This window comes from Vicia villosa, linkage group LG3 (genome assembly GCF_029867415.1).
Source record: "Vicia villosa cultivar HV-30 ecotype Madison, WI linkage group LG3, Vvil1.0, whole genome shotgun sequence".
Classification (NCBI taxonomy): Eukaryota; Viridiplantae; Streptophyta; class Magnoliopsida; order Fabales; family Fabaceae; genus Vicia; species Vicia villosa.
In genome coordinates this window covers 79,031,022-79,057,221 of record NC_081182.1, presented here as the reverse complement: position 1 = coordinate 79,057,221, position 26,200 = coordinate 79,031,022, and the positions used below count along the sequence as shown (strand labels likewise).

The window sequence follows — 26,200 nt, the reverse complement described above, 5'->3', positions numbered from 1 at the left end:
ACAAGAGAAATCATGGGCAATACCATTTTCTTTGAAGAACTCCTCAAAGAATCTGTTCTCAAATTCGCCACCATGATCACTTCTAACCTTTATGATTTTACACTCTTTCTCAGATTGGATCTGAGTGCAGAATTCAAAGAACACTGAATGAGACTCATCCTTGTGTTTTAAGAACTTTACCCATGTCCAGCGGCTATAATCATCAACGATGACTAATCCATATTTCTTCCCTCTGACAGATTCTGTTTTGACTGGGCCAAACAGATCAATGTGCAAGAGTTCTAACGGCTTTGAGGAAGAAACAACATTCTTAGACTTGAATGCAAGTTTGGAGAACTTGCCCTTCTGACATGCTTCACAAAGAGCATCTGATTTGTATTTCAGATTTGGGAGTCCTCTGACCAGATTTAGTTTGTTAATCTGAGAAATCTTTCTCAAACTAGCATGTACTAATCTTCTGTGCCAGACCCATTGCTCCTCAGAAACAGACATAAGACAAGTCACCTTCTGATTCTTTAGATCCTGAAGATCTGTCTTATAAACGTTGTTCTTTCTCTTGCCTGTAAATAGGATTGATCCATCCTTCTGACTTACAGCCTTGCAAGACTTTTGATTGAAGATTATATCATAACCATTGTCACTTAATTGACTTATGGACAATAAGTTATGCGTTAATCCTTCTACAAGAAGTACATTAGTTATGGAAGGAGAGTTACCAAGACTTATGGTTCCAGAGCCAATGATTTTTCCCTTCTGATCTCCTCCAAACTTGACTTCTCCACCTGGTTTAAACACCAGGTCTTGGAATGTAGACCTTCTTCCCGTCATGTGTCGCGAGCACCCAAAGTCCAGGTACCATGACATTTTGCTTTTTGTCCTCTTTGCAGCCAAGGATATCTGCAACAGAAATTATCTTTTCCTTAGGTACCCACAATTTTTCGGGTCCTTTCTTGTTAGTTCTCCTCAAGTTTTGATTGAACTTGGGTTTAGCAAAATATTTAACAGAAGGAACAACATGATATTCTTTAGGTTTGTCAGCATGATATTTCTTAGGATGTGTCACATGCTTCTTGGTGTGAACAGTGTTAAACTTCTGTGCATGTGAAGTGAGCCTAATATCATGAGCATGGCCATATTTGAACTGATCATACAATGGCTTGTATGTGATCTTCAGATCGTCAACAGGTTCAAATTTATGTGAGGTATCACCCTCAAAGCCAAAACCAAACCTTCTATTTCCAGAAACACCATATATCATAGAAGCAAGATGACTTCTGCCAATACTTCTAGATAAGAACTTTCTGAAGCTCGAGTCATATTCTTTCAGAATATGATTCATGCTAGGAATGGATTTTTCTGTTTCAGAAGGAGATCCACTATCTTTGGATAGATTTAAAAGTTTTTCCTTCAGCTCAGAATTTTCCACTTCCAGCTTCTTAGTTTCAAATTCAAACTGCTTCTTCAGCTTTTTGTATTTGATACTAAGATGAGCCTTGAGTTCCAGAAGTTCTGTTAAACTAGAAACTAATTCTTCTCTAGATAGTTCAGAAAATACCTCTTCAGAATCTGATTCTGATGTAGATTTTGATCCATCATCTTCTGTAGCCATCAGCGCGAAGTTGGCTTGTTCTCCTTCAGAGTCTGATTCTGATTCTGATTCAGAATCATCCCATGTTGCCATAAGACCTTTCTTCTTATGAAACTTCTTTTTGGGATTCTCCTTCTGAAGTTTTGGACACTCGTTCTTGTAATGTCCAGGCTCATTGCACTCATAGCAGACAACCTTCTTCTTGTCAGATCTTCTGTCACCAGAAGATTCTCCACGTTCAAATTTCTTTGAACTTCTGAAGCCACTGAACTTCCTTTGCTTGCTCTTCTAGAGTTGGTTTACCCTTCTGGAGATCATGGACAGTTCATCTTCTTCTTCAGATTCTGATTCTTCAGGATCTTCTTCTCTAGCCTGAAAAGCGTTAGTGCATTTTTTAACATTTGATTTTAATGCAATAGACTTACCTTTCTTCTGAGGCTCGTTTGCATCCAGCTCTATTTCATGGCTTCTCAAGGCACTGATAAGCTCTTCCAAAGAAACTTCATTCAGATTCTTAGCAATCTTGAATGCAGTCACCATTGGACCCCATCTTCTGGGTAAGCTTCTGATAATCTTCTTTACATGATCAGCCTTGGTGTAGCCTTTATCCAGAACTCTCAATCCAGCAGTTAAAGTTTGAAATCTTGAGAACATCTTCTCAATATCTTCATCATCCTCCATCTTGAAGGCTTCATATTTCTGGATTAGAGTAAGAGCTTTAGTCTCCTTGACTTGAGCATTTCCCTCATGGGTCATTTTCAATGACTCATATATATCATAGGCAGTTTCCCTGTTAGATATCTTCTCATACTCAGCATGAGAGATAGCATTCAGCAAAACAGTCCTACATTTATGATGATTCTTGAAATGCTTCTTCTGATCATCATCCATTTCTTGCCTCGTAAGCTTTACGCCACTAGCTTTCACTGGATGTTTGTAACCATCCATCAGAAGATCCCATAGTTCACCATCTAGACCAAGAAAGTAACTTTCCAGTTTATCTTTCCAGTATTCAAAGTTTTCACCATCAAATACTGGTGGTTTAGTATAACCATTGTTACCATTGTATTTCTCAGCAGAGCCAGATGTAGATGCAGGTGGATCTGTTGGAATTTGACCAGCCATCTTTTACTGAAGCGTTTTTCTCTTTCTGAATCTTTTCTAAACACGGTTAAGTGCTTGCACTTTAGAACCGGCGCTCTGATACCAATTGAAGGATAGAAAAACACTTAGAAATGGGGGGTTTGAATAAGTGTAGTCTAAAAACTTGAACAATAAAAACAATTTGCAAAGTTATTTTTATCCTAGTTCGTTGTTAACTAAACTACTCCAGTCCATCCCCACGGAGTGATTTACCTCACCTGAGGATTTAATCCACTAATCGTAACAGATTACAATGGTTTTCCACTTAGCCCACGACTAAGTCTTATAGAGTATCCTGATCACAACCTGATCACTCTAGGAACAAATGCTTAGACACAAGCTAAGACTTTCTTAGAGTATCCTGACCACCACGTGATCACTCTAATTACAACTGCTTAGACACAAGCTAAGACTTCCTAGAGTATCCTGATCAACACTTGATCACTCTAGTTACTTACAAATTAATGTAATCAATTCTAAGAGTATTACAAATGCTTCTGAAAAGCTATAATCACAACAGTGATATTTCTCTTAACGTTTAAGCTTAATCTTACTAATATATGACAACAACAATGTAGTGAGCTTTGATGAAGATGAAGTTTCTGAGCTTTGAGTTGAACAGCGTTTCAGCAAGTTAATATTCACAGAATAAGTGTGGAATTGGTTGCCTTGCTTCTCATCAGAACTTCATATTTATAGGCACTTGAGAAGATGACCGTTGGGAGCATTTAATGCTTTGCGTGTTCCGTACAACATTGCATTTAATGTTTCACGCTTTTGTCAACTACCTCGAGCCTTGTTCACACTGTGTCTATTGACGTTGCCTTTAATAGCTTCCAACGTTCCTTTTGTCAGTCAGCGTAGCCTGCCATCTGTACTTTCTTCTGATCTGATGTTTGTGTATACAACGTTTGAATATCATCAGAGTCAAACAGCTTGGTGCATAGCATCTTCTTGTCTTCTGACCTTGAAGTGCTTCTGAGCGTGATACCATGAGAACTCCAGTGCTTCTGCTTCTGAACTCAAGTTCTTCTGATGCTTCCATAGACCCATGTTCTGATTCTGCCTTGACCATCTTCTGATGTCTTGCCAGACCATGTTCTGATGTTGCATGCTGAACCTTCTGAGACAAAGCTTCTGAGCGCTGATTTGTGCATACTCTTTATATATTTCCTGAAAAAGGAAATTGCAATGTATTAGAGTACCACATTATCTCACACAAAATTCATATCCTTGTTATCATCAAAACTAAAAATATTGATCAGAACAAATCTTGTTCTAACAGATTTTTTTTCTCTTGAACACTTTCAGGCTCCATACTCATTATCGGATCATTGCTAGCACTATTCCCTTGACTCACAGGAAAAGAGAACGTTGATGCTGGTGGTACCGGTGACAGAGCTTTTCGTTTGTGACCTAATTTTCCATTAATTCTAAATCTTTTGCTCATCCTATAAAAGGCATCAACAATACACAGTACAATGGGGGAGAAAAAAATTAGAAACCGAAAAGCTATGATATTCCATCACCCTTACCAAAGTTCTTCGACAGTAAATCTCCCAAGTTTCACATCAAAACTTCGGAACTCTTTAATTATTCAATATTGTAGTTTATGTCATTCCATTCAAATACCTTTGGGAATATAATTGTATCCATTAAATTGCATTTATCTAATTAAGTACTTATATTCATAGGGAACATTACCAAATAACAAGTGAGCATGATTGGTCGGCTAATCATGTCATAAAAATGGCATTGCAAGTTGAACCATTAACAATCCAGCCTGGCCTTAAACACACGATTACAACTGTTTATAGTACTAAATTAATCAATAAATTAATAAATTAATAGTGGTTACATCTTTCCAGGAACTATAGGAATGGAATGATATTGATAACTACAAAAGTGGTTACAACTTACAAGATAAGGAATTTGCTTTCCTCATTTTTGATATTGTATGGTTGGAAAGTCCTCTTCTTCCTAACTGCTTGATTCTTTTTGTTAACTATTTTTCTAACTACTACTCTAAAAAGATAGCCTACCAAATCACTTCCTAATTTACCAATCTCATTTTCAATTTCACTTTCCTCTATTATTTTTCCATAAAATAAAAAATAATAATAATGATTAGATTGGACATCTACATTGTTATGTGGTTACAATCCAGCCTACTATTATCTTTCAATTATGAAGGATAATGTCATAATAATGATGCACATTTATTAAATTAATTGAACTTAAGACTTGAATCATTTCTTATAAAAGGTCCAAAGAACATTAATATTATATAAATTATAAAAGGTAGATGACAACTATATATATAGTTCAGAAAATGTGTATATGCTATCTCTTTCATTTCCCTCTTTTTTTGTTGTGTAATTTAAGAAAGAGGAGGAAAATTCTAAGAAGAAAAAATGGATTGTTGTGTGTGCACAACTATGCCATTAATATTAAGGCCTCCAAGGAATACAATATGTGGAGCATGCTATGAAGGAGTTAGGAGCATAATCAACATGATGAACGGTTTTGAAAGTGAGAAAGCAAAAACAATCACTAATCAAATTGATTCTCCGGTTTCGCGGCGAAATTCGAGTAAGGCAAGCTATAATTCTCTTCATAATTTATATGTTTCATTTGAAATATTGTGTATAAACAAGTATATATATAATCAAAAAGAGGTTATGAACTTATGAACAAGATTATTTTTTTCTCTGCAGACACTTGATGATTGCATAAGATTATGTTCAGAGCAAATAGAACAGTTTAATCAACAAAAACAAGATTTGGGTTTTCTCAGAGGCTTTCTTGCTGCATTCAAAGAACAAATTCATACAGATATATTGATTAGTCCAGGCAATCATGGTCCACCGATTCCTGCACATAAATCCGTTTTGGTGAGTTTTATTATGGTTTTTCCTACTAAATATTTCCCATAACTTATGAATGCCAACACCAGGCAAAAACCGATATTGTTAGGTTGGACGTGAACACTAAGGTTCGAACCTGAATCTCACGGTTATTTATGTGTGCGAGTTTATAGTGGTTATATAACCACTTCGTTTACGTCTTCTAAATTTTTATTATTACATTGTAGGCTGCAAGATCAGAAATATTTAAGAACATGCTAGAGTGTGATGAATGTAAAGCTGCACCAACTTGCAACACAATAACTATACCTGATTTGAACCATGAAGAGCTAGAATCTCTGTTAGAGTTTCTCTACAGTGGAACACTGCCTTTGGAAAAATTGGAGAAACATGTGTATGCTTTGTCACAAGCAGCTGATAAGTACATTATTCCACACTTGTTGAAATACTGTGAAAGATTCTTGCTTAACTCACTAAGCACTTGTAATGCGTTTGAGACACTAGAGGTTGCTGATACTTGTTCAAACCAAAATTTGAAGGAGACAGCATTTAATTTCTTAGTTAAGAATATTGAGTTTATGGTTTCTTCTCCTAAATTTGAAGCTTTTGTGCATAGGTGTCCACATTTGACTGTGCAGCTAGTTTCAAGGGCGTTTGTGAATGGTTCCAAATAATTTTTTCTGTTTTTTGAGTTTGGTTTATTCATTGTGTATTTATTGAAAGATATTTTGAGAGATTGTGAAGCAGAATAAGATGATTCTTGCATTGTTCTTACTAAGGCCTTTCCTGTAAAGTTAGTCTCTGGTTTGTATAGATATGGTATATCCATTTTTCTTAATTGAAAAAAGACTTGTAACTGATACATGTGATTTTAATTCGGACACCTTATTCATAATCAAAATAATATTTCAAACTAGGTTAATGAATTTTTGACTCCATGTTTATAAGTATTTTCTGGAAATTAAAATCAGATGCTAAAAATTACAATAATAGTGTTAGATGCAACTATTTTAGTTTATAGTTTTTATTTCTTCATAATATCGGCATTTAGTGTCCAAGAGTTTTATACTAATCTCTTGAGAACATAAATTTTTGTTTAGCTTAATTATAATAATTTTTTTCTTTTTAAATTCAAATATCATATTTTATTTCTTTTTCTTTTTAAATGGATGACGCGTCCATTAAGGTTGTATTTGGATGATTTTATTGGGCTTAAAGAAAGATAGTCCATAAAGGGGCAAGCAGGGCCGGCCCAAGGGCCAAGCCGCTAAAACTAGGGCTTTAGGCCTTAAAAGTTTGGGTTTAAAAAAGGTCTCAAATTTTTTTAATTTAAATATAAAAATATATAATGACATTTGAAATACATATATTATTGTAGTTGAATTGTTAATATATAGGCCTCTTTTCCTATTGGTATTTAGTTCAACTCTTAACAACCATAAAATTAATATTTTGAAATACATTTTAAAGACCTCATTTTAAATTTGCTTTAGGCCTCTAAACGGGTCGGGCCGGCCCTGGGGGCAAGACAAACCAAACTTATTGGCACTTAGCAAATACCGCAATATCACCATAGGTTGTGTGAAGGAAGGTCGGGCGAGTATCTCAGTAGCATAACATATCGCTCTAGGGTATACATGAGGTGCTTGTATTGGGCTTGGGCCACCCAAAACGATTTCGTTATCCACCTGTTTGATGAACGTGTATAGTGATGTGTCCCCACTCAAATAAGCGGAAGGAGTTAGCCAAGGAAAAAAGTTATATTCCTCAAATATAGGAGAAATGGTGGAAATACACTCTACGTTTAAGAGGAAAAAGTGGGAATAATTGTTCCTTGATTTTAAAGGCTCGTGCCCAAAGAAATTTTGAGAGCACTATATGTTTTTCCTTAAGGTCAAGGAGAATCTAAGCTTTCTCCCAAAAAGGTGTACACAGAGCTTGTCACCATTTTGCATTACCTAAACACAACAAGTTACCCCTAAAACACCACTTACTGTTCTACAAATACAAGACTACTCTCAATGTACTTTTTTAGCAATACCATTTGCGTCCGCTGTAGGGCCAGATAAAACTAATCAGGACCACACTCATTACCATACGCCAACTACCTAAGTCACTTTCTCCATCAAGAAGGCAGAACGAGATGTAGATGCCATCGTCAAATCTCTATTTGGTTATTGAGATCAGTCAGTGAAATCTCTACTCTGTTCGTGAGTTTATCTTATAAAAAAGCTCTCTTTTGGTTCGGGGCATAAGTTAGTGTAAAATATCTCAAATTGTTTGTATCAAGGGTTTGTGGATATAACCTATAAAATCTCAATATTATAATGAAATCTCAAGAAGATCTCTTGGGGATAGAACTAGGCCAACATTCGATCGAACATTGGTGCGCAGGATAAGAGACATGATAAGATATCTGTATCATATCATATCTCAATTCAGTGTTTGTTGACACAACATGATAGGATAAGTTAATCTTGGTACTTATTCTATTCTGCCTCACTAGTTCAAATTGTTATCCTGAATATGAGCTGGGTTAGAATCCGGCAGGATAGGATAAGAAAAACATTTACTAATTTATTCCTATAAAATATAATTTAAAATAAAAAATGAAATATGACAAAATATAAATAAAAATTAATTTGATATTAGATTAAAAATATTAATAAATAATTTTTAAAAAATAAGTATAATTGTCATAAGGATAATTTTTTAACTTAATAAAATATAAAATTTAGAATTTTTAAAAATAAAATAATTATTAAAATTTTAAAAATATGAATACTAATTTTATTTTTTTATCAAATTAAATATATGTTCTTGCAAGAGTAATTTTTTCATTTTATTTTTTATATATATATTTTTATTTTGTTTATCTAATATTATATACTAGAACTCATGATTTTTTTTAAGAAAAATTAAAATCATTTACTCAATAGTGTTAATGAGTTTTTTTAATCATAGAAATTATTATTTTTATTACCGATTTATAAATTTTAAAATATTTTATAAAATAATTTTAAAAAATATATAATTGTTTTACAAGGATATATATATATATATATATATATATATATATATATAGAGAGAGAGAGAGAGAGAGAGAGAGAGAGAGAGAGAGAGAGAGAGAGAGAGAGAGAGAGAGAGAGAGAGAGAGAGAGAGAGAGAGAGAGAGAGAGAGAGAGAGAGAGAGAGGAGTGCTAGCAACACTCTCTTTTGAACACTTTCTCAAGCACTCACATTCTTATTGGTTGAAACATGTGTGGACCCCTCATTTTGAAAATAGGTCCCACATAAAGTAGTAGGACCCACACATGTTTCAACCAATAAGAAAGTGAGTGTTTGAGAGAGTGTTCAAAAGAGAGTGTTGCTAGCATTTCTCATATATATATATATATATATATATATATATATATATATATATATATATATATATATATATATATATATATAGGGGAGACGACTCAAGTGAGAACACTTGGTTATTATGAGAAATGAGAATAATGAACCACGACCATTAAATTTGATTTTAATGGATTGGATTGATTTTCTCTTTCTATGCTAATTTAAAATAAATATTAAGGATTATAGAAAGAGAAATCAATCCAGTCCATTAAAATCAAATTTAATGGTCATGATTCATTGTTCTCATTTCTTATAATAACCAAGTGTTCTCACTTGAGTCGTCCCCTATATATATATATATATATATATATATATATATATATATATATATATATATATATATATATATATATATATATATATATATATATATATATATATATATATATATATATATATATATATATATATATATATATATATATATATATATATATATATATATATATATATATATATATATATATATATATTTGAAATTATTTACTCAATGGTGACGATGAGTTTTTTTAATTATAGAAAAATATTTTTTTACGAGTTTATAAATTTTGAAATATTTTACAAAATAATTTACAAAAGAAAATATTGTTATTATATATATATATATATTTATATATATATATATATATATATAATTTAGTATCTTGTGTGAATCAAACACATGATAGGATAAATCTTAACCTGTCTGTATCATATATTATTTTTATCCTGCTTGATATCCTATCATGTCTCTATCATATCCTGTGCACCAAACGGGCACTTATTTCTTTAAAGTTTATTATTTACCCTACTTTTTATTTTATTCCCGATGCTTTTCTCCCTGATCATTGAGTATACTAACACAACTTGCTTATTAAGTAATAAAACTTTTAAATTAAGCACGAATTTTGAATACCACAATTCACTCCCTCCCCTTCTTGTGCTTGGAATCACTTGTCCAACATAACAACACTACTACAAAAACACCTTTAACCTCGGTTAGATATGAGGTGTTACCTCAATTTCATAGATGAGGTAACGAATGATGTCATTAAAAGTGTGCCACTTGACATCTCGGTTAAAAATCCACCAACGGAAAAGGTGCAATGGTCATGAGTTTGATTCCCTGAAATTTTTAAATGGCGAAAAAAACTTTTCTCCTCAATTGTGTCATTTAATCGAGGGGAAATATATAGTTGAGTTTATTATATCTAAAGTGGATTGCTAATTTTATCAAACTCTAACGAAACATATTATCTTTCAAATTGATTTAGAAAATAATGATATGAAAAATTATGTTATATTTGAAAAATAACTTACACTAATCAATGATTTTCGAGCATCATGTAACTCATTATTCATCTTTCATTCTTTAAAGGTTAGAAATTTTTTCAATGTTTCAAGTTATTCATTCAACACTTCTGTCTCAACTAATTCATTCTTAAAATTATAAAATTTGATGCTTTGCAAAATAAACAAGTATAGAAGAAAGTTGGACGAAAACTAAAAGCATTGAGAGAAATTTTAACTATTAAAAAACGAGAGATGGATATTGAGTTACAAAATGCTCAAAAAATATTGATTAGTATAAGATTTTTTTCAAATAAAACATAAGTTTTCAAAATCAATTTAATAGCTTATATGTTCTAAGAGGGGTTAGTGAAATAAACAATCGATATTAGATATAATAAATTCAACTTTATTTTCTGTCACGCTAATATCCTCTTGACATGTTCAACGAGACAAGATGAAAGTTGCACAAAGAATCACAAAAATAATATCTCTGTCTCAATATCAATCTCAATAACAACAACTAAACAACAACATATAGCTTTCAAACCTTTGCTAAGTAGAACAATTAAACAACAACAACAACAACTCAAAAACAACAATCTCAATCTAAAAAAAACTACAACATCAATAATAGACCTATTACATACGTATCTCAACAAAAAAAACATATAACATTCAATCTCAATCTAAGCAACAACTCAAACGAAAATCTCAATCTAAAAAAAAAAAAGGTTAAATACATTTCACTCCCGTAGCGAGTTTCGGTTTTCCCCCTTATTAAAAAAAAATTTAGCATTTGCCCCTTAGAAAACAAGATTCTGTTTTTGGACACCCCCTATCACCTGTTTGGATGACTGGGCTGGGAGAATCTTGCTGACTGGGCGCCCAAATCCTTGTTTGGCTGACGTGGCTGCTGCATTTGAAAAGCTTGAAAAATTACAAATTAATAAGTTGCAAAAACTGGGATTCGAACCCAGGTCACTAATGATGCATTGCTACAAGATTACCACCAAACCATGCATGTTTTGTTGTTTATATTTGCAAAAATGTTCTATATAATAATATTCCATTCTTTTTTAATTAAAAAAGCTGTACATATTAATTAGTTTTTTAATTAACTTTTTCAATAATATATAAATTAAAAAAGCTGTATATAGTTTTTCAATAATACTCCATTCTTTTATTTAGTTTTTCAATAATACTCCATTCTTTTAATAATAAACATTTTTAACATTTTAATAAACATTTTTAATATTTAAATATTTTATAAAAAACCGTTAATTAAAATACATTGAAATATTTTAATAACTATTTTAATTGCCCAGATTTTTTATAATATATACAAATTTGAAACACAATAAAAATATATATATTGTTAAAAAAATTATTGCCCAGGTTTTTTGAAAACGTTTTATACATTTTTTTAACATTTTATAAACATTATTAACGTTTTTTAAAAATAATTGCCCAGTTTTTTTAAAATGTTAAAAAATTTATAATACATTTTTATTAACGTTTTTATTTACATTTTTATTTTATTAATATTTTTATAATTATTAACGTTTTTATTAACGTTTTTATTTACATTTTTTCCAAAATTATTTTTAATAATTATATAATTATAAAATATTTAAATGTATTTTAATTAATGTTTTTTTATATAATTATATTTAAAAAAGCTGTATATATAAAATATTTAAATAATTATATAAATGTATTATTTAATAATTATATAATTATAAAATATTATTACAGTTTTTTTAATATAATTAGCATTTTTAACGTTTTTAAATAATTATATAAATGTATTATTTAAATGTATTTAGTTAACGTTTTTAATATAATAATTATTTAAAATAATTAATAAAATGTTTATTAAAATTATTAAAAAAACGTTAAAATAAAATAGTTGTACATATATTATATTTTTAAAATGTTTATATAAAATAGCTGTACATATAACATATTTTATATAATTATATTTTTTTAGTAATTTTAATTAACGTTTTATTTATATAATTATATAAAATTATTTAAAAAAACGTTTTAATTAATATTTATATATTAAAAAAAAGTTAATTAAAAAAACGTAATTATTGAAAAAAGTTAATTAAAAAAACGTAATTATAAAAAAAAATTAATTAAAAACGTTAATTAAAAACATTAACTAAATATTTTATAAAAAAAAACATTAATTAAAATACATTTATATATGTACAGCTTTTTTAATTTATATATTATTGAAAAATAATAGAGTATTAATATATAAAACTGATTTGCAATTGTAAACAACAAAACATGCATGGTTTGGTGGTAAGTTTGCAGCAATTTGTCATTACTGACCTGGGTTCGAATCCCAGGTTTTGCAACTTATTAATTTGCATTTTTCAAGCTTCATAAAATCTCAGTTTAAACATTAACAAAAACATTAAGCCTCTAGAGTTTAGGATGAGTAGTGATGTTTCACTACCAGATACATGAAGAAGAAGTCAAAAAAATTATTTCGGTCTTTCTTTCTTGCAAGTATCAAACAAGAGCTCTAAACACATATCGTCTTTGTATTTCCTTGCTTTTTTACAAGTTGAAGAAGATATGGATATGAATTTACGATATGACGATGAACGAGTTGAAGATGATAAACTTCGTTATGGTGCTGGGTGTGTTCTTTTTGGCAAGTGTCTAACATTTCACAAGGAGAAAAGTGGCTTATTTTTTATTTAAAAAAATATGAAGGAAGACGCCACTTTAAAATGAAATAAATCATTTAAAACAAATAAAAACATAAACTCCATCTTTTAGGATTCGAAGCGTGTTCCTGAGTTAGGTATCCTTTTAATTTTCTAATACAACCGAGGGAATAAATGTATTTTAAAAAAATTAAAACGTGTCACACTAGGAATTAGACCTCACTTATTTATTGGCTGAGGTGAAGGCTTTGTCATAAAATGTACTATTTGTATAAGTGAATCCTTCTTTTCCGCTAGATTTTTCAAGCCCAACCACAATCATACACACAATTGAAAATCCATGAAATCCTTAAGAAATCTTCAAAGAAAACGTTAATCACAATAATGATCCTCCTCACAGATCTCACACCTTAAGATGAAAGTTGGATCCAAACGAAAATGGATGATGAAAAAGGTTGAAGATGAAAAGATTTTGTTTACAAAACTCAAAACAAGATTCAATACTCTTAAAGTCGCCTAGATCTCCAGTTGGATGATGCTCATAATATGTTATATGTTGTTAGACGAACTCCCATCTTACGAGCTAGAAGTGAAGAAGATATGAAAATACGCAAAATATATACAACATGATGTTTAGGAAGATCTATAAGGTGGGGGAAGGACTCCCCCATGCTAAGATGTCTTAGGGGGGGGGGGGGAATTTCCTTAGTCCCCACATAGTTCCACCAAGGAATGTGCATTAGTCTTATTGGCAGGTGAATCCTTTCTCATAAGCTGCTCAATTATAATTTGCCCATTATGACGAAGGATAGTGCATAATTCATTATAAAATATGGCAAGTTCCAGAAACACTTTAACCTACATCTCGCTTAAATTAAAATTATTCTCTCTATCACATTGCCATGGCCATTTTACCAATGGAGCATGGACATCCTCAGTCCTTTTCCACTAGCACCTAGCCAACTAAAGTTCTTAATCTGGAGTTGACTACTTCACAAAGTGGATAAAGGTATAGGTCGTCTCCAAGATAATTGTATAAAGAGTTCTCCGCTTCTATTGGCAATAGATTATATGTAGGTTCAACCTACCTAGATCATATGCAGGTTCAGCCTACCAATAACCCACTTAAACCATCTTTTAGAAGTAGGAAAAGAAACAGAGCTAAAATGTCACTTTGGTTCAACTCCTTTTGAATACCTATCTCTGGGGGTCAAGCACTAATTAACAAAATCCCTAGATTACAAAAAAAAACGCACATGCCCGCATCTAGGACCTCCACTTGATACTAAAACCAAACTTAGAGCATATAATCCAAAAAGCTCTAAACGACTTAGGCTCTTGTAATTAATGGAATATCTAAAAATGGCCAGGCAATGATCATAAACATCTCTAGGAAAAGCCCACTGAAATATCATACCCCATAAACCCCACCAACCTTTCGACACTAGGATCTTATCAAGCCTGCTCACAACACCCGATTAGGTTTAAAGTTAAGTGAAGTTCCTACTTAAAAGGGAAAGATCGATAAGATCCATATGAGATATAAAGCTTCTAAAGGCTAGAAATTCAACACTCCAATCAATTCAGAAAGAACCATCTGTCCTAATCCTTTCACTTAAAGAAAAAGTATAATTCAAGTCCTCCAAAACATACCAAAATAATTTGTAAGCGAGCCACCCCCACTTTTCCAAAGGATTGATGGAATGGTGAGTATGGAAGTTAACTTCTGAACTAACCTCTAGATACATTTTGAACTCATGATAGTGTGTTTATTTCACAACTCGGTGGAAAATTTAAATGTCAAGTTCCAGACTAACCCTCAGGTAAGTTTCCCTCTTGAGTAGTGAGTTTGTTATAAATTTGACAAATTTTAATAAACCTTATATTTTGAGTCATTTATACAAAGTATGCATAATTGTATTTTGGAATAAACATCAGGAACACCAACAACAAATTGGACTTCTAGATCTTCTGAGGCAACAACAAGGGGCACATACCTCCGAGAACATGATGTCGAGAGACGTGAACTCAAGTAGATGATGCTTTTACATTAAATGAAGTGACACCAACACATGAACGCGGGGTATTTTTTACGAAGATGAATCTTCGTATTAATTTTTGACAAAATAAAAGTGTGACTCATTTACGAATGAATGAGGTGCGTCCGAAAATCAATCTCCATATTATAAAATATTTTTGATTTTTCACAAGGGTACGTGAGCACTACTAAGGGTGCAATAAGTAATCCCCTTAAAAAAAGGGTTGTCAAATTACTGGGCTTTGGTAGCCAATTTTTCTCAAGCCCAAAAGATGCCTGTCCACGTCACGTTCACCGGCGTCAATTCTTCCACTGCATAACAAAACCTTCGTGATTCGGGTTAAGGTTTATCAAACCGACCCGGAAACGAAATTCGAATCCGGATCCTTCACGTTCGTATCGCATCATCACTACTCGGAGTTGTTGAAGGCTGAAGCAACCTTGACACAACCCTCATCGCCACTTCCGATTCGCGAGTTTCAGCACCTATTGCATAATGCGCAACCTAGCAGCTCAATTATCTAACGTAATTTCTCTCAAATCCCTCTTTGATCATGCTCAATTTCAACCCTAATTTTACTATCCTTTTCATTATTTTACAAGTTCAACTCAAAATCTGACATTGATGTTTGTTTTTGCAGTATTTATGTAGAAGAAGAGTTGCATTCAATCAACAATCTCGTAATTTTTCATCTTCTAGTAGCAAAGGTATCACTTTGTTTTTTTATCCATAATTTAGGGGAATTTATGTGATTCAATCATATGTCAAAATCTGGAACTGTAAAATGCAAAGAAATTGAAACCTAATGATTTTAGTTTCATTGTGTGAATGAACTGCTCTATTATGTTGAATGATTAGAAGAACTAGCCTTGGAGCATGAAGTTGAGAGAAAATTTGGGTGGTTACTGAAGAGTCTATTTTTCGGCACTGCGATTTATGCGGGATACCAGTTCTTTCCTTATATGGGTATCAATCATTCAACTATCAAGAGTTTTCGTGCAACAATTTCCAGCTCATGAAGTCTCTGTTTACTCTTGGTGGTTCAAACCTGACAATGTTGTTGAAATAAAAAATTTCAGGGGAAAATTTGATGCAACAGTCGGTATCTCTCTTGCGTGTCAAGGATCCCTTGTTCAAAAGGATGGGAGCTTCTAGATTAGCCCGTTTTGCAAAAGATGGTAACTTGCACTGTCTATTAGTATCTTTCTTTACAAATCACTTTGTATCATTGTTTTAATTATTTATGACTATATATTGAAGCATTTTGTAGTGTATCAGTATTTTGAGTATTAAGGTATTTGTTATGATAAACAAGCATTTTTCTTTCATTTTCTCGTGCTTGGTTTGAGTAATTTAAAGTATTAAGCTCTGCTTGATATGGCTAAATTTTGGTTAAAGGGGAGAGTTGGTGGGGGATTTTGAACTTAGTTAAAAGAGTTATATAATAAAATTTTGCGCTTGAACTGATCCTGAGAGGCTGAAACAGTTACTGAGATTTTTATTGATCTGCAAATTGAATTTATTGAATTCACTGTTAAAAGAGGTGCCCTGTACGCAGTTATGATCTTTTTTTATGACTAACCACTGATGTATGCGTATCAGTAATCGAAAATTGTGTTTTATAACCAGCAAATTGCCTGTTTTTGGTTTTAACTAGTTTAGGCTTTCAATTATATTTTCTATGCTTACAGATTTTGTAATTATATATCTATAGTTTTTTAATGTAAGGTATAGTTACCTTCCATGCTTGCATGTGTGTGTATATTCAAACTGTTCACTTTCCTTTTCTCAAAGATGAAAGCAGGATGAAGATAGTTGAGTTAGGTGGAGACAAAGAGCTCATAAATATGTTAAGCACAGCTAAAGACGACCGTACACGGAAAGCAGCACTGAATGCTCTGGCTGAGCTGTCGCACTCAGGTTGAACTTTGAAGTCTTCTTTTAAATATCCTTTGCATATTACTTACCAGATTTTTGCTTCTAAAAGACTATTTCTTTTTAACATGCTTATTAACATCCCGGTGGATATTCAGCCCAATAGTATTAAGTAGTAACTTTGTGGTCCTAAATGGTAAACCAGAAATGTTCATCTTATTTTTATAATATTCTAGCTTCAAACTAACTGTGAAATCAAAGGATAAGAACTTCAGAAAACTATTACTCGTTTCAAATGTTAGTCTTTTTTATTCAAACCATACGGGCATATAAAATTGAAACGGGACATAAATATTTATCAAGAGACCTCATGTGTATTTTAGCGGGGGAGTTGAACCCTTATGTTCCTCTCTCCAAAACTATCAAAACACGTTATCAGTCCTTAATACGATTATAAACAATCAACACCTGTATCTTATCTTGTGAACATATTGAATAAGAAACCAGTTCTACAATATTACATTGTCAAAAGATATGTAGCTCTACCAGGGTAGTGCTGCTAGCACCAGTCTTCTTTCTGTTTTCTGTTGACATAGCATATTTCATTTGTTATAGATGAAGTTCTTGCATCCTTGCATCGTGGTGGGGCCATTCCAATTATCAGGTCTGCTCCAAGTTCACTTGAGGATGCAGATGTTGAGAAATTCAAGTCGAGTTTGATCAAAAGGTTCCAAGATCTCAAGTATGATATGTCTTCATGAATTTTACCAGAGATTTTTGCGGTTTTTTTCCTTCATAAGCTGCCCATTAAAGCATTTTTAGGTTTCACTGGAAATTGCTGTGTATTTTCTGACTAAATTTAATAGAAGATTATAAATGATTACTCAATTTCTCATATGAAATTACTTTTTACATCTATGGGTATTTAAAGTGCTCCATATCTATTATGCAATGTGCTAACATTTGGTTAATTTACAGTAAAATATTTGATGAACCTCCTAAATCATGATAACCGTTCAGAGTCAACTCAAAATAGAAGTCAACATAATTTCTTAAAAGAAAAAGTAATAATAGAAAGCAATAATTTTAGAAAAGTAAATTTTATAAGTAGACTTGATCACATATCTCATATCACTCTCAAGATGTAGATGAGACTCTCCAAAAATCATTTTCCCTTTCTATTCGGGTATAAGTAACGTAGTTAAGTCTTAATCACAAGCTTTCGTTTTAAATTGTTGTTGTTGACTAAACATGTTTTATTGCTTATCCGATTCCGCTCATCTACAAGAAATTGTTCTCATCTTGATTTATGAGAGAGCGACAGATCATCGTCATTGTTTTAAATATACTTACCAAGTGGGGACCTGTATATAATCCACCATTTTGCATTAAATAATTCATTTAAAGTGATGAGTCTCTTTCAAAATTTAATTAATATTAATTAAAAAATAAATTATATTATTTAATAATATTACTTAAATTACTTTCTATTTATTTTTTAATATGTATAATTGAATCAATTGTTTTAATACAAAAGGAAAAACAAAAGGAAAAATATACATAAGTCACTTTTATAATTTTTTTTTTATGGAACTTGTAAAAATATTCCAAAAAAATATTTTTACAAATAGTTTATTAACTTTGTCTTTAAATATTTTAATTTTAGGGGGAAGAGATATCCGTTGTATAAGTTGTTGGTTCACATTCAATTCTTGAAAGCACTGTTTCTTTGTATTTCATAGCAAAGCAAGATATATCTTTACAAGATTCGTTAGCACTTGTTTTTTTAATGATTATCCAACATAAAAAATGCAAAACATTGTTCTCATATTACCATCATGAGAACAATGAAGGGGGGTTGACCCTAGGTGTCATGGCCGCCCCCATTTTGTTTTTTTTCCTCATCAATATTTATATATATTGTGTTGTTGTATCATCAAAAATAGTATACAATAAAGAGTTTTGCTATCATTACATTAAAAATCAAACAAGTTACACTTATACGGTATAAAATATAACATGTGCATGGCTTGATGTGTGTCAGAGAAAGCAAAAATAATTATTAAATATTTTTAAAAAAACAAAACCGTAGTGTAAGTGTTATTTATAGTGTAAACATATCATTTTTGTTGTATAAATTATGATTTATATAACTAACTAGTTTTTCTTCTTTGTTTATATTTTTCATTAATATTTATAGGATAACACAAACTTATAAAACCTACAGATTTATGTTTATAAAAAAGAATTAAATTAATTATAAATTTTAAATAAAATTAATGTACAATTTCCAAAAACAAAGTTTCTATAATTAATTTTACTCATGTGCCCTAGGGCACAAGTAAGTTAACACTATCCATATTTATATATATTTTATTGTTCACAGATCAGCTTGAAATAGACTTTTGAATTTTATTGCTTTAATACTTGAATACTTGATATTACACATAGCAATTCCTTTCAGCATTTATTATTTCTACAACAAAGCTTCTAAAATAATCAAAAAGAGCACGAACTATGACTTGCTACCCAAAGCATTGTATATGTTGGTGGAAATTGCAATTGTACTTGTCCCAACAGCAAGTATAATCATACCAAGTGCTATTATTTTGTCCTTTCTTGTTGATATTCCAAGAGCATCCCTGCCATATAAAACAAGGAAAGTTAGGATTTGTTATATTCATTAGGAAGATAATAATAGGAACATGTGAAAATAGGTTACCTTAAAACTATAGAGCCAGGGAAAATAAAGGCAAGGCACAGTGCAGTTGTTGATCCTAGAAACTGAAAGAAGTACCAAATATCTGGTATTGCTATAGCAGCAAGATAGGAGAATACTAAGAGCAAAAGAGTGAGAATCACAAATCTCTTGTTGTCTGTGCTCGTGGCTAGTAGAGCCTTATTAGGGAAGAAGAGCTCATCAATGTTGGCTCTTAAAGAGAAATTCACAACAGGGAATACCAGCATAACGTGGAGTGCATAGCTTACACGAATTAAACTATTGAACAATGAACCAACGGCAGAATCAGCATTCTGATCAAAGTTGATTAGAATGTCTGATTGTATTGAATCTCCAAATAAGAGGTAGCCAAATAAACCAATTATAAAGTAGATAACCGCAGAAAACATTATTGCTAATCGAGCTGCTGTTTTCATATCAGATGGCTTTGCAAGCTCAAATGCAATAGGATGCACTGCAAAGTAAAACAAAATTACTCATCAGACACAAAAATAGAAAATGTTTCCCCCCACAATAATGCAAAATGTAAGTTGAGTTAATTAGTACCATTGAAATGAAACGTAAATGCTATGACTACAACAGGAATTGCAGTGAACAAATCAAAGAAAGACGTCTGGTAGTCTAACCGAGGAACCAGTTTAGGAGTTTGTGTTTTTCCTTGCACCAAAGCAACAATAGCTAACCCAGAACAAATGACAACAAATGCCACAGCAAGAAGAGTTGATACTGCAGAACTATACTTCAAGGATTCTGACAAATTTCAAAACAACACAACACAAAAAAGAATAACCAATATTATCAATCTACGCCATCGAATCTCTTCAATTCAAAACGAAACAAGCGCGTGCTTGGAATCATTGAAAAACACTCACCAACACGTTTGTACAAGACCAATGGAAGCATAACAACAACCAAGGTGACGAAAAGAGCAACTTCTCTGGAATTCCACCAGTGAATCCCAAACCACTCTTGCAAAATTCCCAAAAACACTTCATCTCCATCTTCCTTTCCAGATAGAACATCCCCTGTTGTTTCATATTTATTAAATAATCAATTTCTAGTTATAAATTAAAAAATAATATATCACTTATAGTAGTAATGGAAAGAAAAGAGAGAAATGAAAGTGGTTCTAACCGATGATAATAAGAAAGAGAATTAAAACGCCTAAGTTGTTGATTATGATAAAAACTTTAGCGGTTAATGCTCCAGCTGAACCAAAAGCTTCCTTCATGACGCCGGCGTACGTCGTCGTTTCACCAGCATGTGTAAAACGCAGGAGAAATTCTACTGAGACTTCAGCTAGAACCGCCACGATTAGAAACAAGGCGAATGAGGGAAAAACGCCGAGAACTTTAAGAACGGCCGGGATTGACATGATTCCAGCGCCAATTATGCTTGTGGCGACGTTAAATACTGCACCAGGAATCGAACCATGTTTCACCGCCGGATTATTTCCGGTCAGGAGGGGGACATGGACTCCGGCAGACGGTGACATACCGGCGGTGAAGATATTTGGGAGTGTTGAGAAAGAAGAGGTGGAGTTTGGTTTCTTGCATAACAACTACATCCATTTATATACATTTTTTTTCATGTGTGTAAATTAAAGAACTCAGTAGTAATCTATTGTAAAAAAAGATGTGGTAGTCATTATGGGCTTCATTTCTATTCACAGTTAATGTTGAAGCAGCAACAATTTTCAGCTCATGAAGGCTTTGGTGGGTCAAACTTGAGAGAGTGATCACATCACGATTACCTTCATTTCTATTCACAGTTAATGTTGAAGCAGCTGTGCATGGTGCAAGGCTTGCAACGCCATTGCACAAAATCGAGTAATCTTCCCCGCTGGAATCCACCTTTTAAAATATGAGTCACTAGGATGTCGCTGTTGTAAAATAACAAATTTAAATAGTAAAAATATAGGTAACACGGGTGGAACCATTAACTTTTAAGTAAAAACAATTTTTTTTTGCCACACTAAATAGTTATTATTACATAATAAATTGAACAACTATATATATATATATATATATATATATATATATATATATATATATATATATATATATATATATATATATATATATATATATATATATATATATATATATATATATATATATATTTTCATCTTTTTCAGTGACTCAAAATTTGTGTCCATCTTGGTTAAAGGAAACCAGAAATTTAGGGTTCTATATTCATAATGTTGGGTTTGGGCTCCCTTCCTATGTGGAGAAAGACCCAAATATGAATAGCTCACTTGTCTCACTTATTTAAGTGGAAGTGTTAATTTGCGGTTAAGAGAGATAGAGAGAAAATAAGGATTCAAAAGAGAGAAAAGAGGAGAGAAATCGATTCCCATTTTTCTGCATCAGTCAAACTAAATCGACGATCCCAGATTCGTTTATTGTCAGATCGAGCTAAAATTTTGAGGGCATGTTTGCAACTCATGTATCTAACTTTAATTGTTCAAAATTTGAAAACAAAAATTGAGCTGAGAGATATATGCCTCGCATTGGAGCTGTAGATTTGGGTTTTTTCAGCTTTTTATTCTTATTTGTAAGTTATTTTTTCTTTGTGATTTGCGGTTGTTAGCACTTGTTTATGAATCCATTTAAGACTCTCTTGTACTCTCAATTGATTATAATGGAGCTATTTCGTTGGTCCAGACTACTTGTTAAAAATATCGGTGTTGTTTTGTGCGTTTATTTGTTTGATTTTCCGTCATATATTTATTGTTGATCCTCAAGGTTCCTACAAGTGTGGAGAACTTTATATCCGCTGTGTATTGGTCTGTTATTGTGTCTTAATTTCCCACCAGAGTGGCATCATTGGTTAAGGGTTATTTTACTTGTTTGAATGATGGAGTCAAATACAAAGATGAATATGGTATTGTTGAATGGTTCTAATTGTCATTTATGGAAGGGTAAGATGAAAGACTTACTATTTGTGACGAAATTGCATTTACCGGTTTTTAGTTCCACAAAGTCGAATTTTGTGTCTGATGAATAATGAGAGTTTGAATATCAACTGGTATGTGGTTTTATTCGACAATATGTAGAAGATAATGTTTATAATCACATTGCTAATTATACACATGCAAAAAAAATTGGGAGTAGATAGAGTCCTTGTATGCCTTTAAATCAAGGAATAATAAATTGCTCTTGTTGAATAGCTTTATAAGTTTGAAGTGTAAGGAGGGGACTTCTATTTCAGATTACTTGAGTGAATTTCAAGGGTTCCTTGATCAGATTTCAAGAATGGGTATTAAATTTGATGATGAACTTTTGGGATAATTTCTATTGCTATCTTTACTAGAGTCTTAGGAGATATTTTGGGTTTCTATCACAAGTTATGCTCCTAGAGGTGTTGTTTCTTTGTAAACGACTAAGGATGGTATTCTTAATAAGGAGATGAGAAGGAAGGCACAAGCTTCTTCATCTCAGTCTGAGGTATTTGTCATTGAAAAATAGGGGAGAAATCAGAAAAAGGAACCAAAGGGTGGTAGAGAGGATAGTATAAGCAAGTCCAAGACACGATACAAGAATCTAGAGTGTCATTATTGTCACAAAATAGGACACATACAAAGTATTGTTATTAGTGGAAAAGGGAAAACAAAGGCAAGAAAGGTATGTCTAAACAAAGAGATCATGATGATCATGATTTTGATCGTGTTACTACTGCTGCTAGTAATGATCTTATTATTCTATGTGATCACGCGTCTATTAATCTTATATTAGACGGGAGCATGTGTGTAACACGGTGGGAAAACTGACTTGACGTTTTGATATTCCACAAAACTATGTCGCGGTAAGCAAGAGTTGCCACCGACTTTTATTTTATCCAACTTACTTAGGAAAGGTAAAAAGAACAGAAAAAGACCTTTTAAGAAAACTTGGGTTCAGGGGGTAGGTTATAAAAAAGGAAGGTGTAAGCTCCCTTTTCATCCGTAGTTATCTACGGGCTCTTAATTTGCTTAGCTCATTTTTGTTTGTTTGCTTGAAAAATAAAAAAAAGGTCTTGAAAGTGTAAGGTGTGTTTTTAAAAAAAGGTTTGAAAAAGGACTTTAACTTGTAATGAAAGTGTAGCCTTTGTTTTTGAAAGAGTGGTGTGAAAAAGATTTTTTATTTGTTTTTAATTGAGCAAGCAAATTAAAAGTAACTTACCCTAAGTTTGGTCTTTTCTATCCTTTTTACCTTCCTTAGGACTAACCATACCATTTGTGGGTAGGTAGTTCCTTTTATTGGATGTACGGGTCATCGAAGGGTCATCTATAGTCAAAGCAGACAACAAGTAGAGATACTTTAGCAAGTTAGCAGGACTATCATCATTTTTTCCAGGGGACGAGATCATTTATCGTAGGCAACTCCGAGGGACATCGAGGGACTGTGATCTTTTTATGATGATAAATTCGAGGGTCAACGTTTTACTAAGGTACCTCTACGTTCGTGGTACTTGACCATTATTCCCGAAAGGCAACAAAGAGAGGATACCTTAGAGGTGTATGTGTGCAAGTGTGTTGTATTCAGTTATTTTTTATCTTAGAAGTTAGTGATCTAACGGTTGATTTTATCTTTCCATGCAATCCTATTAAGACATACATCTAAGCAGTTATATAGTGCAGAAAGTAAAGAGCGGAAATTAGATCCTACGCAATTACAGGGCTTTGGGGAGAGGGATGACAATAAAAATTGGGGAGTGCGGAAAGTAAAGACCTAGTTAGACTATTACAACACAAGCGCAATTACATAATCAATAAAAGTGCAGAAAATAAATCTAATTAGACTATTACAACTTTTGAACGATAAAAAATAATCAAGTATGAAATTGTGAATATCTACAAGAATAGTTCAATAGCTCGAATGTACCTTGCAATAAACAAAAATATATTAGGAACACAAAATAATGTATGAGAAAAATGATAAAAAAATATGAACAAATGTTAATCAAAATTGACAAAAGAAAAATTCTATAAATTCAAATTAAATTCTAACAAAACTTAAATGAAATTAAAACAATATTTTTCGGTATTTTTAATAAAGTAAACATCTTAATTAACTTAATCAAAAAAATTAATTAAAAACTAATTACATGTCAAACTTAATTAAATAAATTATTATAAGAACTCCTAACTAATAAAACTAAAATAAACAAATTAGTTAGATCAGTAAAATGAAGATATATGGCCCAATATTTGAATAAGCCCAAAAGCCTAGATTTAACCACACAAAAAAGTAGTGAAAGAAAACAAAGAAAATAAGAGAATGTAGTAAGGGAGAGAGGGAGGCGCTACTACCATGGATCCCTAATCCAATTTTGACTTTCAAAATAATCAAACACCCAATCCAACATTGCATGTTACACCATGGAAATATGGGTAATGATGGTGTATCTGTTAGAACAAGATTTGTTCTGATCAATTATCTTAGTTTTGATGATAACAATAATATGAATTTTGCTTAAGATAATATGGTACTTTAATCCAATGTAATTTCCTTTTCAGGAAATATATAAAGAGTACGCATAATTCAGCGCTCAGAAGCTTTGTCTCAAAGGGTTCAGCATGCAACATCAGAACATGGTCTGGCAAGACATCAGAAGATGGTCGAAGCAGAATCAGAACATGGGTCTATGGAAGCATCAGAAGAACAAGAGAACAGAAGCACTAAAGTTCTGATGGTATCACGCTCAGAAGCACTTCAAGGTCAGAAGATCAGAAGATGCTATGCACCAAGCTGTTTGACTCTGATGATATTCAAACGTTGTATTCACAAACATCAGATCAGAAGGAAGTACAAGTGGCAAGCTACGCTGACTGACAAAAGGAACGTTAAAAGCTATTAAAGGCTACGTCAGTAGACACAGCGTGAACAAGGCTCGAGGTAGTTGACAAAAGCGTATAACATTAAATGCGATGCTGTACGGAACACGCAAAGCATTAAATGCACTCAACGGTCATCTTCTCCAACGCCTATAAATATGAAGTTCTGATGAGAAGCAAGGTTAACGATTCTGCACCAAAACAACTCAAATTAACTTGCTGAAACGCTGTTCAAATTCAAAGCTCAGAATCTTCATCTTCATAAAAGCTCACTACATTGCTGTTGTAATATATTAGTGAGATTAAGCTTAAACGTTAAGAGAAATATCACAGTTTGTGATTATAGCTTTTAAGAAGCAATTGTAATACTCTTAGAATTGATTACATTAAGTTGTAAGGAACTAGAGTGATCGTGTGGATCAGAATACTCTAGGAAGTCTTAGAGGTTATCTAAGCAGGTTGTAACTAGAGTGATCGTGTGGATCAGTATACTCTAGAAAAGTCTTAGAGGGTATCTAAGCAGTTGTTCCTGGAGTGATCAGTGTGTGATCAGAAGACTCTGGAAGACTTAGTTGCTGACTAAGTGGAGAACCATTGTAATCCGTGCGATTAGTGGATTAAATCCTCAGTTGAGGTAAATCATCTCTGCGGGGGTGGACTGGAGTAGTTTAGTTAACAACGAACCAGGATAAAAATAACTGTGCAATTTATTTTTATCTGTCAAGTTTTTAAAGCTACACTTATTCAAACCCCCCCTTTCTAAGTG

At 32.2% G+C, this 26,200-nt stretch overlaps 3 protein-coding genes across 3 annotated transcripts; 2 read left to right on the top strand and 1 right to left on the bottom strand.

Moving 5' to 3' along the window:
• The first annotated feature begins 5,020 nt into the window (after positions 1-5,020).
• LOC131656164 (BTB/POZ domain-containing protein At3g56230-like) lies at positions 5,021-6,458 on the top strand. Its single transcript, XM_058925924.1, has 3 exons — positions 5,021-5,328; positions 5,449-5,625; positions 5,826-6,458. The coding sequence occupies exons 1-3, from the start codon at positions 5,146-5,148 to the stop codon at positions 6,270-6,272; spliced, it is 807 nt and encodes a 268-aa protein (XP_058781907.1). The 5' UTR covers positions 5,021-5,145; the 3' UTR covers positions 6,273-6,458.
• An 8,876-nt stretch (positions 6,459-15,334) lies between these two features.
• Positions 15,335-17,990, top strand: LOC131661992 (uncharacterized). The gene is made up of 6 exons (XM_058931657.1): positions 15,335-15,526; positions 15,642-15,708; positions 15,860-15,967; positions 16,081-16,179; positions 16,796-16,921; positions 17,492-17,990. The coding sequence occupies exons 1-6, from the start codon at positions 15,497-15,499 to the stop codon at positions 17,635-17,637; spliced, it is 576 nt and encodes a 191-aa protein (XP_058787640.1). The 5' UTR covers positions 15,335-15,496; the 3' UTR covers positions 17,638-17,990.
• Positions 17,991-19,268: 1,278 nt separating this feature from the next.
• LOC131661990 (amino acid transporter AVT6D-like) lies at positions 19,269-21,381 on the bottom strand. The gene is made up of 5 exons (XM_058931655.1): positions 20,751-21,381; positions 20,489-20,641; positions 20,163-20,366; positions 19,599-20,070; positions 19,269-19,518 (listed from the first exon to the last, which is right to left on the bottom strand). Exons 1-5 carry the CDS (start codon positions 21,109-21,111, stop codon positions 19,392-19,394), a joined length of 1,317 nt encoding a protein of 438 aa, XP_058787638.1. The 5' UTR covers positions 21,112-21,381; the 3' UTR covers positions 19,269-19,391.
• Between the last annotated feature and the right edge of the window lie 4,819 nt (positions 21,382-26,200).